The following is a 19,083-nucleotide window of genomic DNA, read 5'->3' on the forward strand; positions in this document are numbered from 1 at the left end:
AAGAATTCTACCTTACTGCAAATAGACCAGTGGCCTACAAATGGTTGTGATTTTGAAGCCTTACCACAACTGAAATAAACTGAAATGTTCTAATAGCTCAAACATGCAGGTAGTCAAGTCTGCATTACTTCCATTACTTCTTAGTTTAAGCATCAGATACTGTGGTACTGCAGTTTTGTGGAAATACTACTAATTTAAGTTGTCCAGTAGCTGAGTACCAGATGACATTTCCAGAGAAGATATTATTTGTCATTAGATGTATTTCATAAACAGCATAAAGTGCTTGAAATAAAAGAGTACTAACAGTAAAAAAATACGGCAGTGTAATACATTATCAGTCCAGAATATGGCCTGAAGATAGTTAGTTGTTCTGCTGCTGAAAGTAAGCAGGTCTGATCTTGTAAACTTTCTGAGTGAGACACGACCTGGGAACCACCTGCTCTGGAGGAAGACTGGGATACAATTTCCATAAAAAAATAAATAAAGCTTTGGGTCACTGCCCAATCTATCTTTGCAACTTTTCTAATGTATACAGGCACTGACACGTGGAAAAGAAGAAAGGGATCAGATAAATGTCATACTTAAAGCATGAACTCCAAACAACTTAGGGAATTGATATTTAAGTGCAGATATAAATGGGTGAACACCTCTTTTTCTCTTTCCCACTGACACAAGAGCAGCACAATACTGATATACTGATCTGCACTTGGAATAGTTTTATTTCATTCTGCAACCTGGTACCACAGACGCAGTTCACTGTCAATTTCAAAAGGTTATTTTTAGGTTTTGCATTCATGACTGTACAAGCAAACTTTGAACTTGCCTTCTGTTCTGCAGTCATGGTAAGGCTTTGCAGTCTGATGGTCATGTTTCCTAGGCTCTGTTCAAATGCTGCTACAAGGTGAGCCTATAAGTTAAAGCACATTATAACAATTATATGTCCTCTGAAGACTTTCAAAAATATTATGCAACATACAGGGAATAATCCACAAATGGCTACACTGTGTTAAAGCTTTCCTCTGCAAGCAGGTAGTTGAACCCTGGGAAGTCCAGCATTCCCGGGATCACAAAACCATAGAACTAAATGGATGCAGAAGCATCGATGTTACTAGTGCTTTGTTACAGCAATATTGAGGACACAGAGTATTACAAACTTCCAGTCCTGGGCACAGAGCTGAGGCCAGGGCTTCAATCAATTCCAGCTGTGTTATTTTGTTGCACAGCTGCAGTCCTGGGCACTCCACTGATCCCAGGTATGTTTATCCACAGTAAGCACGTTTAGGGTGGCTGCTTTAGAAACACGCCAAGGGGAAAGGATCACAGATCTTTTCCCGATGTCTGGCTGGTACAGGAAAGTCTTATGCAACCACCCCAGCATTGCTCACCATCAGCACATAGTTGCCTTATCCTCAGTAACCATTCTCACATTCACCGTGAAAACAACCATGAGGAGTATGATAACACTGGGATATGAGGCTCTTACCCCCTCTGCCCCTTGTAAAAACAAGCCAGCTTTATGCTTGTGAGAAAAATGGCAGAAAATAAAACAAGCTCAGCAATGACTACATGTAGCATAAAGCTGAAATGTTTATTTAAAAAATACTGGAGTAAATGATTCCCGTTTGAAAAGTTGTACCAGCTATTTCAAGCACTAGCAAATACTTTCAGTGCAAATACTGGAATGAATGGGGAGAGAGGAAGGAACAGAGATTTTTTAAGGGGAAAAAATAAACTTTATAGCGCCAGTTAAGGCAATTCTCCTTGTTATTTTGAGATAGCTGGTGTAAAATCAGTCCACAAAGGTAGCAGTACTTGCTGTTTGACAGTTCTTCCATGGTAACACAATCCATTTACGTGCGCACATATGAATACAAACTAAATGGCTTTGACTGGCTTTCAAGTTGTAGAAGGCCTTCTTAGTAAAATTTGACTTGTAATCTCAGCACAGTGGCCAATAATTGAAGGGAAAGAGGAGGGACTGGAAATAAATTATTTTATATTGCAAAAGGCAGCAAGCACAAATTAAGACTTTATCATTCAGCAACCTAACAGACCTGTTAGGTAAACCTGACAAAACCAGTTGACCAATATGCCAAATCCAAGTGGGACTGGCAATGCAATAGTGAAGAACATCTCCCAAGAGGAATTTGAAGTGGTTTTCAGGCCTTTCTAGCAGGGGAATGGAGAAGGGTTGAAACACAGTTCTCCTTCAGGCTTGTTCTATTATTTTATTTATTTAGAAAATTTCTATGCCGCCCCATTCGCCGAAGCCTCTGGGATAGAGCAGCCTTCTCTAACTTGGCATCCTCTAAATGAGTTGGACTCTAATTCCTCTGCACAGACCCACCAACACATTTGAAGGGCAACAGGTTGGGAAATGCTGGGTTAGAGTTGCCAGGCTCAAATGTAAGCATTTTACAGCAACAGAGTGGGAGTTTTATATCCTCCTCTTAATACTTCTAAGATACTTGCTGAAGGAACTGAGCAAGCCAATTTTCCAACCCTGCTATCTTTCAGGTGCTTTTGTGTGGAATGAGTATTTTACACTGAAATCTTAATATCTTAGTCTTAAAAATTACTTAACCATAGACTAAACGACAGGATTTCACAACAATTCAAATCAGCACCATCTTCTAGCAGTAACTTTCCCTTATTCTGTCTTTTTTACTGCAGAAAATTCACTAAAGAGAATTAGTTGGGATAGCTGTACACCATAAGAGCACTAAATGCTCTCCATCTGGCAGTATCCAGGGACTCGGATCTCGTCTGTTTTCTGATTTCTTTGGATATTTCTTCCCCTATATTTCTACACACTCAATATGCCTATTTAGGCATTCTCTAAATAGGTAAAACTGCATATTCACCTTTCTCATTCACATAAATAATCTCCATGGATAGAGGATATACTGCTCTTCCTCAACTAATGTGGAAAAACACAGAGCTGGAACTCTCCCTTATGCCACATGTTTCCTCTAAGCATTTTATTCAGATATATATTGAATTATAAACCTCTATACCTCCAAGTCCTTAGGGAGACCCCCAAATACTCAGAAACAGTGTGGCCCTATTTTACATCCAACAGTAGACATTCAACTATCCAAGATCATAATTAGAAGGAATGCCATTAATATTAAACAAAACAAAAATAAAACAAAACAAAACATGGTGCCAGTTTGTTATGGTACACCAGCAGACGACTTGCTCCAAAATCTGATAACACAGTCCAACTACTCATATGGAACTTTAGCTTTCCTTTTGCAAAAAAGAAAACTGATGTGAGCAAGGGATTTTGTACAAGTTGGCTGCTAGCATATCTTCAGAACTGCTCCACAGTTCTATGCTCTAAGGGACCCATGCACACTTAGGGACCCATGCACAAATAATCATATGCCTTGCTAGTATAGGCTATCTTCCATTCATTTCAATAGAAGCAGATAATCCACACACACAAAAGAATGGATGTAGCATCTATTTTCTTCCATTAAAATGAAGTCTGAAAGTCAAGGAGCTCCATGAGTGCTGTGGAGCTCCAGCACCCGGAAGAAATAAGAGTATTTCCATTTATTTCTAGTTCAAAACTATTTCTGAAACTCTTCTTCTAATTCAGATCACTCCGTGCCATCTGTGATAAGTTCTTCTCTATGTACATTGTACTCACGTTGGCAGTCAATTGTGTTGTTAGTGCTGAAACCTTTTCTTGGGATGCATCCAACTCCCTCCTTAGCTTGCGTATCTAAAATATTCAAAATATTATTGTTTACAAAATGCTAATCGAGATCAAGTAATCTAAAATTAAAAAGTGAGGAAGTGCCATCATTTATAAGCAGCTGCTTTGGAGAAATATATGTAAACCATAAGTAACTTCTGAACTAAATTAGAAGAGACACACTTGAAACAGTTCAAGTTCGGAGAGCTACCACTATTGACAGTAAAAGTATCTGGCACAAGTCACCTAGCAAGATTTATACCTTTTGTTGTATGAATCACTCAATTTTCATACGAAACTCCCAGAACAAGAGTTAGGACCAATGGAATCTTGTCTGACTTACTTGAGAGTGGTATAGGAAGGGATGTCTTCTTTCCCCATTGATAGTCGAGATGTATTTGGAATGCCTGGCATGCGCTATTCAACAAAATCCTAATGTTCATGGATTTATTTATTTACTTCATTTTATACAGTTCAATACACAGAGACTCTCTTGAATTGGTATGCAATATGTTAGAACATAAACTTATTTAGTATCCTGATGAATGTGTATTGTTTATTTTGGAAATCTAGGCATCCATACTGCCTTTAATGGAGATGTTTACCAAATTTGAATATTTATCTGACTATATTAATTGGTCAAATTTGCAACGCATGTCTATTGGATAACACAGTGTGTTATCTAACTAGCAATTTACACTTTATGCTAATTTTATTACTTATCACAGAATATTTGCCCAAGAGACCCATCATAAATGATTAAGTTTAATTTGAGTAAGTTGATTAATGTGGTCTCAAGGGATATTTATAGGTGGGCATCTATAAAGTTACATCTAGGTAGGTTAAATACACTTAAAATGAATGTAGTACCTCAGCTTGTTTTACATTTTACATGGTATAACTTGATTTAGATCTTGCAAAAATTCCCCAAGAAGCATAAGGTTTTGTAAATGTGATTGGTCTCCACTCTAACATGAATACCCTTGAAAAGAATGTAAGTTCTAACTGAAGAGCTGGATTTGGCTTCCCTGACCTTTTCTCAGATAGTGTGTCCCTTCTGGTTGTGACAGCCAAAGTGGCACATATTTTCATTTGTAGTTTGAAATATTTTCACACACAAAATTAGCTTTATGGGTAAACCCAGATTTAAAAACTGGCAAGAGAGTGTTTGGTGGGCGCCAGGTAAAGACCTTTTTATTTAAACATCATTTCAATTGTTAAAACATATGATCTGGCCTGGGCAACTTCTTCTTCCTTCTCTTTCTCCTCCTATATTTTTATTTCATACTGATAATTTTAATTTTGTATTTGTAAATCAATGTATTTTTTGTATTTTTATATTTAATGGTAATTTATTATGTACTATTGTATTTCAATGTATTTTATCATGCTGTAAGCCGCCCCGAGGTTTTGGCAAGGGGCGGCATAGAAATATAATAATAATAATAATAATAATAATAATAATAATAATAATACTAAAAACAGACACACTGATTTTAACTTTAGATCCGTTTATCTGTCCTGATTTTTTTTTTTTAGCAGTTTTCCACTTTTCATGCTAAGTATGAATTGTCAGCTACAGCTACATGGCATTATATGCAATTGAAACATTTGTTAGAATTTAGATTGATTCTGCTGCATTTCAGTTTCACAGCTGCTTGTATTTCTGGAAGTATTGACTGAGGCTGAAGAGCTACACTGGCTACAATTCATGTAGCAGTAACATTTCATTTATTATTGGGGGATAAATATGGTACACAAGGACCCAACCAAGAGTTGAATAATGAATTGGATCACCCCATCTTGTCCAATCGAGTGTTTCATTATTATTAATTAGGCAAAAGGTCATGGATCTTGGGCTATGCTTAATTCAGCAAAAAATGTTGTTTCAAGTATATGAGATGCCATGATGTCTCTTTTACAGGGGCTTAATTAAATCTGCCAAAAGCTGGAGGTATATTACATCTAACCCATTTGTATTTTATCCATTTGTATTGGCAATGCCCACTGGCAGCTTCCATTTGACATAATAATTCAGATAAATCTTGTGATGGAAACTTCTTTAATATTTAGGGACACGTGTTTTTTTGAATTACTTACCCATCTCTTGGAATTTAACACGTTTTTTTCACTCCTTTGACAGTTAAAAGACTAATATGACATCAGAAGGATAAATGACTGCCTGCCATAAAAGAACTGGTGGAGAATTTAATTAAACTTTCAGTTTTTGAATGGCTGGCCTTTAGGTGAAACCTACAATTATATATTTATATTTGGGGTGCCTTTATTGTAATGTTTAATACTGGTAGTTAAGTTCTATTATATATATTGCAACTAGTGCTACAGCTCTTTTTACATTTTATTTGAAAATTGTAATGTTTTAACATTTTTTTTCTTTAGTGGTGCAGCGGGTTTTTGTAGTGCATACTTAAAAATAAATTTAAAAAGTATTTAGTACTTAACTGAAACAAGGCCTCTTATACCTAGTGATTCTTGTGGGAATTATTTTACCATGACTGAAATACTAGCTTAAACTTGAAGAGGGGTTTTTTTAGTCTTTCCCACTATTCTTTCCACTGAACCAAAAGTTTAGACTTCAACAGATGGATTAAATTACTAAATGTGATTTCCCAAACGTCTATTGGCAACTTAGGATACCAGCTCGGTCAGGCACTTCAGTACATTTTACTCTAACATGCTGAAAGGACGTATATTTAAACATACGATGGCTTTAAAAATTAAGCCTCCAACTGGGAAAAGGTGATAGAAAGCAATGCTTTTGCAAAAAGACAGTTCTAAGGTACACAATTAATTGCAGGAACCCAATTGAGGATCAGCTTTCTGAGTCCCAACATTTAATGTAACTCAAGGGCAACAAAATATAGCAATGTGGCAGGGTTAACACCAATGAACATACATATGTAAGAATATCTGGGTTCACCCATATATATCATGGGGTGCATGCATGCCTCCCAGTTGTACTGCTTTGGATATGGGGTCAGCTGATGGGGTAGGCTGGAAGGATTTGCATATGTGGGAAAAGCACGTACAGAAGGGAGAATTCTGTAGAGCATTGGTTTTACAAAAGTCTAGTATCCCCTGTAAAATTCCAAATATTAAAAAGTGCCAACCACTAAAAAGCAGAATGATTAACAGTATTAAGGGAACTGAATTCTTCCTTACCTCTGATTGACATTTTTCTTCAGGCTGGAAAAAAAGAATAAAATGTGCTCATATGAAAAATATATTAAAATAAAAATTAAAATGGGATTAGTTTCGATTTTGGGCATACTGACATCTGTGCAGATATATCAACTTACTCAAGTAGGCTGCTTACATTTAATCAATTTAAGTTTCATAATCCTACATATTTAAGCCAGAAAAAGTTGTATGTCTCCCAGCACTTCCCAGTCAGTCATGCCAATCAGTCTACTAGCAGCAAGTCCCACTGAGTTTAGTTGTATTTTCAATCATATAAGTGGCCTCCAGTTTTCAGCCCAAGTCACACAATTATTCTCATAATGTTCCATGTTTAATAAACAATGAATAAGTGCAGTTATTACTATGGGAAAAGAAAAGAAAAATATGAATAATAATATACATTCTTTTAACCCCATTCTGTGAAGTGAAAGTGTGTGGTAGGTACAAGGAAAACACTCCATAAAGAAGCAGCATTAAAAAGTTTTCTCATACATGAAGTTTTCATCTACTACAGCTTTAACTTGTTATTTCCTGTCCTACCCAGTGAGCAATTCCTTTTAGATCAATTCCTGAAAAACTTAGGACTTGCAGCCCACTGACAAAATTTGCTGGCTTACTGGATGATGGGTTACTCTCTGCCCTGGTCTTTCTAGTCCCAGGAAAGCAGTAAAAAGTAGTAAGTCTATAAAAGCTCCTAATGGCTTTCATTTTGCTGGACAGGTCACAAATTGTTCAGATCTGCTACAACCATGTTGGCCAAGAGCACACCTCACCTAAAAGTATTTTCCGTAAGTTAATTGTATCCAGTTTTCTTTAAGTAAAACTGAATTTGAAGTGAAGTTACATTGTTCAGAATAAATCAGAAAAATCAGATCATTTTGTACACTTAATGGTGCAACCAGCAGTCCCTGGGAGTCCCAGGATATACTGAAGCTAGCTCTTCTCAGGCGGGATGGGGCAGCCTCCCCACAGTGGTGCTGAAAAGGGACCCTTCCTCCTTTGTCAAAGGTCGAGAGAGAGGAAAGGAGCTGCTCCAGAGGTGCAGGTCAGGGTAGAGTTTGGATCAACTGGATCCAAAGTTCTCCTGTTACACTGACATGCTCCTAGAAGTGGGGGCAAAATATGCTAGCACTGGAGCTGACATATTCCATTTCCTTCTTAATGCAAACACACACCCACAGGGGCCAAAAAGAAAGGCATAAAAGGAAAAATACCTCCACACAAGCAAGTGTGCACACAAATATACAATGTGTTAGTGTGAGACTGGCAGAGGTTCGGCATTGGTAGTTTGGCTGAAAGGACTTCTCCCTCGCTTGACTCCAAAGATTGCTCTGCCTGTCCCATAGAAATCAATAGGTCTTGAGAAAACAAATGACACAGAAGTTTGTTTGGTTTTAGTGTGGCTGCAGGGTGGTTAAAATTTCAGGGACTGTGCCCCATTCTGAGCATTCAGACCAACAACTTCTATTTTGTGGCACTCACCGTTGAATAAATGGAGGATGTGCTTGACACCAGAGAGAGGGAAGACCCATGCACTAAAGGAAACAGAAAGCAAACGAATGACTCATCTGATTGCCTGTGCATATGACATAGTAAGGACAGATTATTCACTTGGAATGCTTTTGTGGGTGGAGGGCTAACAATGCATCAGCAGCCTTTCCAAAACATGACATCAGCAGTCATAAACATATTTACACAAAAGAAATCTTTGCAGAAGTATCAAGAAGTAAGCTGAAATAAATGGAAGCATTATACAAAACATTCCCCCAAATGGTCTCAAATAAAGTTTTTTTAATCATTATTTGGATGTAAACATTGCCTGCCTGTTATGTTTCAAACATTACAAAGTTATGATAGTGCATGAAAAAGGAAACAGAAGATGACGAGAAGCAGACAAAGTAAATGTTAAACTGACCAGTCCAGCTTCACCATATGGTTGGCCTGAAGCATAAACAGCAAAAGTGAGTTAAAAGATTTCATAAGTAAAGAAGACGGAATAGTTTGGTGTGAATAATATAGGTAAAGACTTATTTAATTTTCAAGATAGCAGTGTAAAAGAAAAACCTGAAATATATTTGGATAATCCTTTGAGGGGATTAAAAAATTGAAAAATATTCCCTGTGTATAAAATAAGATTTTTCAACTGGTTTAATATACATGCTTTGCTTTAAAAATAACGTTGCTTTGCTTTAAAAATAACGTTGTTTTTAATACTAAGAGTATGCAACAAATTTACAGTACGCCAAATGAAAGTGCCTGAAACATGTATATATCAGCAATTGAAAATACATGTTCTCTTCTCCAGCAAAACTTTGTTGTTATACTTTACTGCTTAGACCATTTTATAACTACATTTGTCAGTGAGGTAAAGGAAGTATCCCTAATGAGGCAATGGACAAGCCCCTACTCATTGGTTTTCCTACCCACCTCCACTGTCTTTACAATAAATGGATGAGAGACAACGTATGGCACAGATCTGAAAATCGATGTAAGAAGCCATGCCACCACGGATGCCATCTTGAAAATTCAAGCCATGATGGCAGCTTATTGCTTATTCTGAACCTGACAGAATTAGGTTGTGCAGGTATTGTTTACCTCATGCACAATCCACCACTCTTGGATATGGATGTCATAAGCTGTAGCCACAGCTTGAATCTTTAAAATGCTGGCTAGCATGTACCACAGTCGACTGGAGTTTAGGATATCAAGCAGGACCCTTTTTCAGACAGACAGCACCATGGGTAAGGTTCCCTCCAGAGGTCTGCACTTTAACAGACTGCCATTTCAGCTCTGAGCCAGAACGGCTGTTGCAAAACAAGGTTTCTGCAATATTTGTTTACTTGTACATCTATCTATTGCCTCTCCATCAAAAAGGCACCAAAGTGATAGTCAATAGAATATTACATCTTAAAGCAATAATAAAGCATGAAACAAAATGGAATTCCTTTGAGGAAGGCATCTGGATTTTCCACAACAATTCAATATAAATACATGTTTTCAGCACTCAATCATTACCGACATCACCATCTAGAAAAGCTAATAAACAAAAAAGAAAAGAAAATTAGCCTGGCATTTTCCTATGCCATCAGGAGGTGGAGGAATGTGCAATTTAGGAATTCTTTAGGAAAGATCAGTACATCTCATGTATCTATCTTCATTTAACTTCACAAAAACAGCTGTTTAAACTCTGATTTCAATCCAAAAATTCAGAGGAAATTGTTAATTTAAGAATGGTATATTTCAATGGGCAACTGATATGTATTAGCACAACTTCATATTAAAATTGTTTTGATGCCAACATTTATAAAAATGAATGTATTTTATCCCAGGTATCACTGGGTTAAGTGTTATGGGGAGAGAAATTACACAACTGTGGCTGACCTTAACTCCTATCAAAAAGGGAATGAAAAAGATTGATATCACATTTATTTATAGCTTTTTATAATCAATTTTTTTCCAGGAAAAAAAACTTTCAGAAACGTGTACAATAAAAATCATTAAAATGTAAACCAATTTATCATTCTCTGTGGCATTTTTCCACCCTTGCAAGGGACAGTAAATCAATGGGATCAGGACCAAAGAAATGAACACCACTATATATTTTTCTAAATGTTACCAGAAAGACAACAGCATTATTATTACTGCTGTTGTTGTTACTAATTGTTATTACTATACTGGCAAATCAGCATTTTACGGTATGAGGACTGGCATGAGGAACCAAATTAAAGCTACTGTTATTAGTATTGTTTTCATTTTTATACCACCCAAAGCCAAAGCAAGCAAGCAAGAATCTCTTCCTGGAATTCTGTTCATTCTCAGAAGGTACAGGCTTCAAGCAGAAAGGGCCAGCTGCCACACACGTCAAGCAAGTTCATCAAGCAGGTAGCAAAGTTGCATGTATCTGAGTTTGCAGTAAATGCACACCAGTATTACATGCCATGGTCTAGTTTGGCATATATTGAAAATTTCTATTTTAAAAATTAGGATAGGTTTTTATTTTACATATGATGTTAAAAACAGCATTTTTATATCTCATAGCCCTACTTTGACCTTTCCATGCACAAATGACAAAATGCATGCGAAAGGCAGGAAGAGAGTAGGAAAAGTGTCAGCTACTAGCACTGTGATGGGCGAGGGTTTGATTAAAGTTGCTTACTTTTCCCTCCCCGTTGCCTGCTGTTCTGCAGGGGGCCCTGATGGAATACTTTGCAACTTGCCCAGACACCCATTTTGGCTAAGGAGTGGGCCAGAAAGCTCAGAAAGACAGAAAGAAAGTCCTCAGCAAGTCCAGCAGTGCAGTTTCTCATGAAGGTTCTTTAACTTGGGAGCTGGACAAATTCTACATAAATGCCTAGATTGCTAGATCAGGACCCATATTTAGTCCTGTTTGAGTACCTGCACATTAAATAAGTTTATTTAGAAGACTGATATGCCAGCTTTCAACTGAATCATAACTCAAGGAGCTTATAACTGTTTATGCTCAACCCTTAGCCCCCTGACTGATAGAAAGGCTCAGAGTACAGTTCTTTTTAGTTCTGCAGTCCCAGGGCAACTGCTGATTGAGACAAAGTGTTCTTTCTAGTAGGCAGGGGGCAAGGACACTTCCTGCATCTGCTCCATCTTTGCCAATGGATGGAGTTGTGCTGGTCTCCCATTTTCCACAATGTTCTTCCTAGGAAGTAGGAAGTTTAACCTCACAGTAGCCTGTTCTCTTGGCAGACGGCACTGGCTTAGACACCAGTGAGCATGTCGGTCATGTCCTCTAGCCAGTTTATGACTGCCATCAGTCTGAAGGAGAGATATGCATGCACATCGGGTTTTATCCAATGGAACACTGTCCTGACTGGAACAGTTCCCTTTCTAGTGGAGGGTCTCCATGTCTGTAACATCCATACTTGCCTAGTTCCTTCACAGAATCATGTAAACTATGCATTTCCTGCAGTGATATTAATGCCTAGAGACAGGCATAACCATGTATTAAATAGTCTGAAGGAATTTACCTGAAGTATTACTTTCTCCCATATATACCTATCCAGACTTTAAGATCTCCTTTTAAGACTCTCCTTTTGGTATCCCCACCAAATCAAATGTGGCATGCAGCTACTAAGAGAGGGCCTTTTCAATAGTGGCACGCCACTTATGGAATGCCATGCTTGCATAGGTGCACCAACAGGATGGTCGTCTGGACACCACATGAAAATCTTTTTGTTTTCTGAGTTTCTGCATCCTTAGAGACTTATATTGCTTTTTAATGTCTTTGCACTAATGTATAGTTCTTGTTATTTTTAAACCATTACTGGCTTTATTTTGCTTAAGATGTCGTGTTTGTATTTTACTTCTTTTTGTTTTTACTGCAAGCAAACCAAAGAACTTCGTTTACTGCAGTCATAAATTTTATTGATTATATGTATTGTAAATAAATTTAAAATTAAAATATAATAATTACCTCCACTGAACTGAATGAAACTATTGTAATATTGTATTTCATGGATTCAGTAACACAACATAATCAAGTTATTCATTCTAATAGCAAGTCTATTCTGGCAATACATTCTATTCTTTGAAATTTATTCCTGTAACTTGAAAATACATTTGTTGAAGGTATTTCCAACTGTCTTTAAAGTGACCTTTACTGGAAAATGAATTCCATGCTATTGTTATAACCCCAAAGTAACTAAACGATCCTTTCTCAAGTAACTTAATTTTATATTCATCAAATACCAAGAATATTTTGTAACCTCTTAGTAGGCCAAAGTATTTACATGCCTGAAAATCTGAGTACCAATAGTGCTGTTACTCTTACATGCATATTAAATTACTATGGGTCCAATATTACACTTGGCATAAAACACTTATTTCATTCTGTAAGTTGACAGTTGTTCATTTCTATTAAAGATTGCCAAGGAATTAATACAGTTTTAAATGCTATCATAAATGAAAGTAGCAAGTTTACTGTTAGTGTAATATGCAGCAAAGGGCAAAGAAAAAATCGTACAGATTAAAGATTTCATACTTTAAAATGGAATGCAAGAACTAATGTAGGGAAAAGCTGTATCTTAACTCATTGCATTACAATCCCTAATTATTTTATTTCCTCAATGAAGAACAGTAATAAATGGGGACAGTAATTTTGACCCCAGAATATAGAACCAAAATAGCCAGCTAGCTTTAGTGTGATGATATTAATTGAATTTTTTTTTAAAAAAAAAACCCATCCTTTTTATTCAGACAGCCAGTTTCTTGGCATCAGTGCTGCTTCAAAGGAAAATCCTCTAAAACCTGCATGTCATAACCTTCTCCAAATTAAATCACTATTGATAACTGCAGATATCCACAATCTACATTCAGCTGACAGTATGCGTATGAACCCTAAACTCTTGAAAGGAATGCTCTACACTGTTCAAGTTATGAAATGACAACCTGGACCTTTTGGAACTGAAATGGGAAGGAAAGGCAAGAAATGTTAGAAGCTGTCAAAAGCACTGCATGGAATTCTTAATATTTAGGTAGCATCAAAGACGGGAGCAGTAAAAAAAGTACTGGAGGCTTAAGATGCAAGGACAGAAACTAAACAAGTCCTTACACATTCAGAAAGGAACATTCTGTAATCAGAAGCAATAGAGTTTTACAGCGTATTTCACAGTATCTGATATCTGAAATAAACTAAACTGTTAGAAGTTTTAGATTAATTAACATTGTATTAATGCTTGAATGTTTTCTTCATACAGGTGCAGTTCTTTCCTTAGCTGATTTCAACTAGGAACTTGATCCAAAGTTTGAGAAAAGGTCTCCCACTCACTTACCTTCTTCAAAGCCATCCCGGAATGATCCAGAACGGCTCATAGTCCTGCTCTTTTCATCCAGTGACATTGAGCTATTCCGGAACCGGGTGTCGCTGTAGGGATCATAAGGGCCATCCGCATTAGAGAGACTGTGCGTCCGCAGCATGGTTGGGTTTGACAAGCTCATCTGGGCTGCTGTGGTAGGGCTTGCTAGAAAGCAAGGCAGACAAAGAACATTTGCAAATCTGTGCACATGCATCTACCAAATCAACACTACTGCCATGAAATGGTTTCAATCTCTGCCTATCTCTCTCTGCAAATTCTATCCTAATAGATAGCCACACATACTAAACCAAATTACCCAAAAAAAAAAAAAAAAAACCCAGCTTCCATAACAAGGTTAATTTCAGCATAAAAACTGAGTTCTTGGGAAATTATTCTAACTTTGGGCTTGCGTGTTTTACGTTAGTTTGCGTACTTCTTCATTTTGTCCTGATTTCTGCCATTCTCCTCTCATATTCATTTTGGAGTTAGTTGGGTTATAGGTTACATCTGTATCTGCCCATGCTACAGCCCTAGCTTTGAACAGCAACCAAGGCACGTATACAGAAGCAGAGGCAACTGAAATTTCCTACAAAACTGGATCTTCAGAACCCATCCAGTGATACCCTGGGGATGGAACACTTCCTTCCTGTGAAACATCACTACTCCTAATCTTAAGGGCCTCCTGATCTTCACCCTATCACCTAATGAAGACGACAAGAAGAAATAACCAGAAACAATACAATGCTCCATGCACAAGAACCAGCCCTTTCACTCTGGTGACATCCAAGCTAGATTGTTATAATGTGCTCTACAAAGGGCTGCCTTTAAAATGGCTTCAAAAATTCAGCTAGTGCAGAATGCAGCCACCCACATATTGCTAGGGGCTGGGCAGTTGGCTGTGATATCAATACTGTGGCAGCTGCAAAAGATCCTATGGCATTTATAAGCCCAATTTATCTTGTACACTACCTTGAGGGGGTTCTAGCCTTAAAGCTGGCCTAAAACCAATTTAAATTAAAAAGAACATTAAATATATCTATTCACATCAGAGGGGGTATTAGGTATTAGGAAAGAGAGGCTGTAAGGGCTCAGTTAGGCTACACACTATGCAGGAGCAACAGTGTCAGCTTGGAGCTGTCCAAGGTCCTTCTGCTCCAATACTAGTAGCAAGAGCTGTATAGATGCCAGCTTGTTGACTGTCAAAAGCTGATTCTTTCCCTATCACCCATAACTTCTTCATGAATCATAAACTCCAGTAATGTCTAGGAGAAAAGTAAACCATAACTTGAAAACTTTGTTTTAATTATGGTTGCAAACCATGCTTTTGAGCTAACTCAGGTTAGGAAAAACACCGGTGCAGATGCAACCCAAAGCATAATCAGCTTCAAAAATGTAATGGAGACAAACATTGTAAGCTAAAGCAAGGAAGAAAAGAGAGACTAAGTTCACAGGGCACACCAAATCTCTGAACTACAGTTAGAAAATTGGGCAGAATGTCTACACTGATCTAGTAAGTTTCAGTTGGCAAGCTACTTCAGACAAATACAACCTCACAGGAATCAATCACCAGGCGATATGGAATTAGCTTGCTGTCAAACTAAACCTATTGATCCAAAGTAAGCGGAAGGATCATTTCTACACAGAATGAATGTCATTTGTTGTTAACTGTATTTTCAGGAATCAAAGCTTTATTCTCACTACCCTATAGATTTAGCATTAACAACAAATCCAATGGAATCAATTTTCCAGTAAGGCTAGTGAATGTGCTCATTGAAGCCGATGAATTTGAAAGAAACATAAAGCAGCCCCTACTAGAAGCATACATGCCAAGTAGCTCAAGAATGGCTTGGCTTCCTTCTTCCATCCCTATAAAGTAACATGGATTCCAAATAAGCAAAAATAGAGAAAGAATAGGCAATAGGGTTCCTTCTCCATTGTTGATTCATCTGCCCTATGCAGTCTATACTGATGAGCAGTAACTTTCTGAGTCATTCTCCACTGTGATATGTGTTCTTTTAACTGAAAAGTCTAAGGATTGAAATTTGGAATTTCTGCAGGAACTGAAGCTGTCATGGAGCTAAGGAGCCCCACTTCCAGGGTTCATTACAAATGTTATTATTAAATTATGATAAACTAAGATTGCCATCAAGTAGAATCACCAGGATGGGGCTTAAATTTGGTCATCTCAATACAGCATGCCATTCTGTTGCTATCATTCACATCCCAGTATTCTTTTAAGGGGAAACCAATTCAGCAATTCTTTGACACCAGCAAAGTAAGCAACCATTTATTTTTATCACTTTTGTCACTAGAGATCAACCATACTGGTAAGGGCCTTATTTTATTTATTTGAGAATGGTCATAACTGCATGAATTTATGCTTTACAGCAGTAACTTTTAAGAAGAATAAAGTGAATTTAAAGATGAGTGAACAATACCACTCCTCAACACCTCCTGTAAAGCACAAAAGAATGCATATGAACTGATGAATGGAAAAAATCCCAATTACCCATGTTAGTCACTGAATATTAGTATTATTTATTTCATTTCTATACCACACAATACCTAAAGCTCTTGGGGCAGTTAACAGTGGTTGCAAAATACTGTAAAAATGTTAACAAAATATAGTTATGTTTTTTCCAAATTTCTTTTTTATTCTACAGTATTGCAGAAAAAAACATACCTATGAGTTATCACTGTAGAGGTAACAGTCACAGGCTAACCTTGTATGAAACAATTAAATGACAAAAGTGCCTAGTCTACATTGTCTATGCTTTTTAAAAAGTTTGTACTCGTGTCAATGAAATGCTGGAGGTTTTCCAACGGATCTACATATATCTAGGATCTAGGTAGGGCAGTCTGCATATTGATGCTAACCAGGGTAAATCAAACTGTACAGTATGTTCATCCAGCCTGAAGGTAGTATCCAATGGTGGTGCAGCATTAGCACTAATGACATTGAGTGAGTGTAAACCAATGCTGCATCATTAGCACTTGCCAAGCTATTACAAATGGAATAACAGTCATTTGCCACCGATACTTTTTCCCTTCTCACAAGCAGATGCTAATGATGCTGCCCTGGCACTGGTTTATGCTGATGCAATGTCCTTTGACCTAACCCATCACCACATCAGATACTGTTTTGAGTATTATTTATTTATATTTCAGGATATGCTAAAGATACAATCTCATCCACTACTATATCTATTTATGGGTTGACACTGTATTGTCACAATTACTTTAATGCACAAAACAAGCTACTAGATGAAATGACTGCTTCAGTTTAGTAGAATGACATGGATGTAGCACACTTCTATTAGTTACACAACACAACTGTTATATGCAATGTTCATGAGTGCATGTCTAGCTTTTCCATAGTAGTTCTTTATACTGCTTGCAACCCAATGACAGATTTCTTTTAAAAAATCAACAAAACCAGAATAAAGTTTGTTAATAAAGACATCATTTTAAAGGAGACACCAGCTACTTGAAATGTACAAAAGAAAACATGCACATGTGTTCCCATTATACTTGTAAGTAACTTATATGGAATAAGGCATTTGCAAAGAATGGATGTAGCCTGTAGTAAGATGCCAGCAGCTGTCGCTGTGGTTCCGGTGAACTTTAACAGGATAGAAGACAGGAAACCAACAGTGTCCAGGAATCCAAAATATGAATGCTATGGCTGTTAGGCCACGAGCTGCTAATGTTTTGTAAACCAGAAAGCCCTTTTATAGCATGGATGAACAATCAGTTTAATAGTATCTATCGCTGCTAGCAGCTATGATCAAGCAAGAGCAGTAATCATTGCAAGAGCAGGAATACATGATTCTTTTGCCTGTAATAGTGCATGGCTCATTAATAAACCCACTTCACTTATCTTAAAGGCTTTATGAGTTGCTAAACATTCCATCCTTGACAATGGGCATACTGTATATAAAGCATCACACTAAGATGCAGGAAAAAACTGAATACCAATAATTTATTTTGGGAAATATTTGATTATTATAGCATATTATCAGCAGACAGTTGTGCAGACAGAGATATCACAAAGAGATTTTCATTTATGGTGAAGAAAAATAAGTGTACTATTACTTTTACGTCACAGATTCATAGAATCATAGCATAGTAGAGTTGAAAGGGGCCTAGAAGGCCAGAGTCCAAAGCTCTGCTCAATCCAACACTCCAAGTTAAAGTATCAATGACAGACAGCTGTCCAACTGCCTCCTGAATGCCTCCCTAGGTAATTGGTCCCACTGCCATACTGCTGCAACAGTCAGGAAATTCTTTTCCTGATGTCCAGCCAGAATCTAGCTTCCTGTAACTTCAGCCCATTTTTCCATGTCATGTTCTTTGCCATGACTGAGAAGACAGATCCTAGCCCTCATCATGTAACAGCCTTTCAAGTATCTGAAAAGTGCTATTTTTCTTCTCCAGGCTAAACATGTCAAGTTCTTTCAACGTCTCCTCATAACTCCCTCCAGCTTACCGACATACTTCTTCAAGTGCAGTGCCAAGAACTGGAAGCAATACTCAAGCAATACTCAATACTCAACTAGTGCTGCAGAGAGAGAAATCACAGCACCTCATGTGAACTGGAAGCTATATGTCTTTTAATACAGACCCAAATAGCATTTGCTTTTTTGTAGCCATATCACACTGTTGGTTCATATTCAGCTTTTGATTTACCACCATGCTGAAATCCTTCTCGCTTGTAGTATGGTTGAGCCAGGTATCCTCCATCTTGTAAGTGAACATCTGGGTCCTTTTTCCTAGGTACAGAACTTGGCATTTGTTTCCATTAAATTTCATTCTGTTGATTTCAGTGCAGCACTCCAGCCTATCAAGATCACTCTGAATTGTGTTTCTGTCTTCCAGGGTAATGGCTATCCCACCATGCCATGTTTCCATTACGAAAAGCAAATTATTCACTCACCAAGTTGGGAGAAGTTAAATCTAGTCCCAGAAGGAGATGTGATGCTGGAACCAGAAGAAAATGGGGAATTGACAACAGTATCTTGAAGGCCTCCAGCAGAATGTGAACGCAGCCATTCTTTTGCTTCTTCTTGATTACGAAGTTGCGATGATGGAGTATACCTGCACAAAGAAAACTTGCTTTAGCTTTTGAGCAGGAGAATTTTGCTTACCCAAAATCCAAATGAATAAAAAGACAAAACACCTCAAATAAGTCTCCTGCCTCCTAGAGTACACATTTTTACTCTGGACTGCATGAACAGAATGAATAACTAAGTCTTACACACTTTCCCAATTCTGAACAGGTAAGATTATATGCATAGTTACTAACACTTAGAGCAGATCCCATGAAAGCAATGGGACTTAAACTGGCCA

General features: G+C 37.4%; 1 protein-coding gene across 8 annotated transcripts in view; it reads right to left on the reverse strand.

The window, feature by feature from the left end:
- Positions 1-19,083, reverse strand: part of NAV2 (neuron navigator 2) — a 332,059-nt gene that overhangs the window by 41,038 nt on the left and 271,938 nt on the right. For all 8 annotated transcript variants that reach the window (XM_044436703.1, XM_044436702.1, XM_044436706.1 and 5 more), the window contains 6 exons: positions 18,671-18,831; positions 13,711-13,899; positions 8,390-8,442; positions 6,890-6,913; positions 3,659-3,733; positions 824-907 (listed from right to left, as the gene is read on the reverse strand). In XM_044436703.1, coding sequence (XP_044292638.1) covers positions 824-907; positions 3,659-3,733; positions 6,890-6,913; positions 8,390-8,442; positions 13,711-13,899; positions 18,671-18,831 — 586 coding nt within the window. The remainder of the gene's footprint in view (positions 1-823; positions 908-3,658; positions 3,734-6,889; positions 6,914-8,389; positions 8,443-13,710; positions 13,900-18,670; positions 18,832-19,083) is intronic.

This window comes from Varanus komodoensis, unplaced genomic scaffold (assembly GCF_004798865.1).
Source record: "Varanus komodoensis strain SLA01 unplaced genomic scaffold, ASM479886v1 scaffold3, whole genome shotgun sequence".
Lineage (NCBI taxonomy): Eukaryota > Metazoa > Chordata > Lepidosauria > Squamata > Varanidae > Varanus > Varanus komodoensis.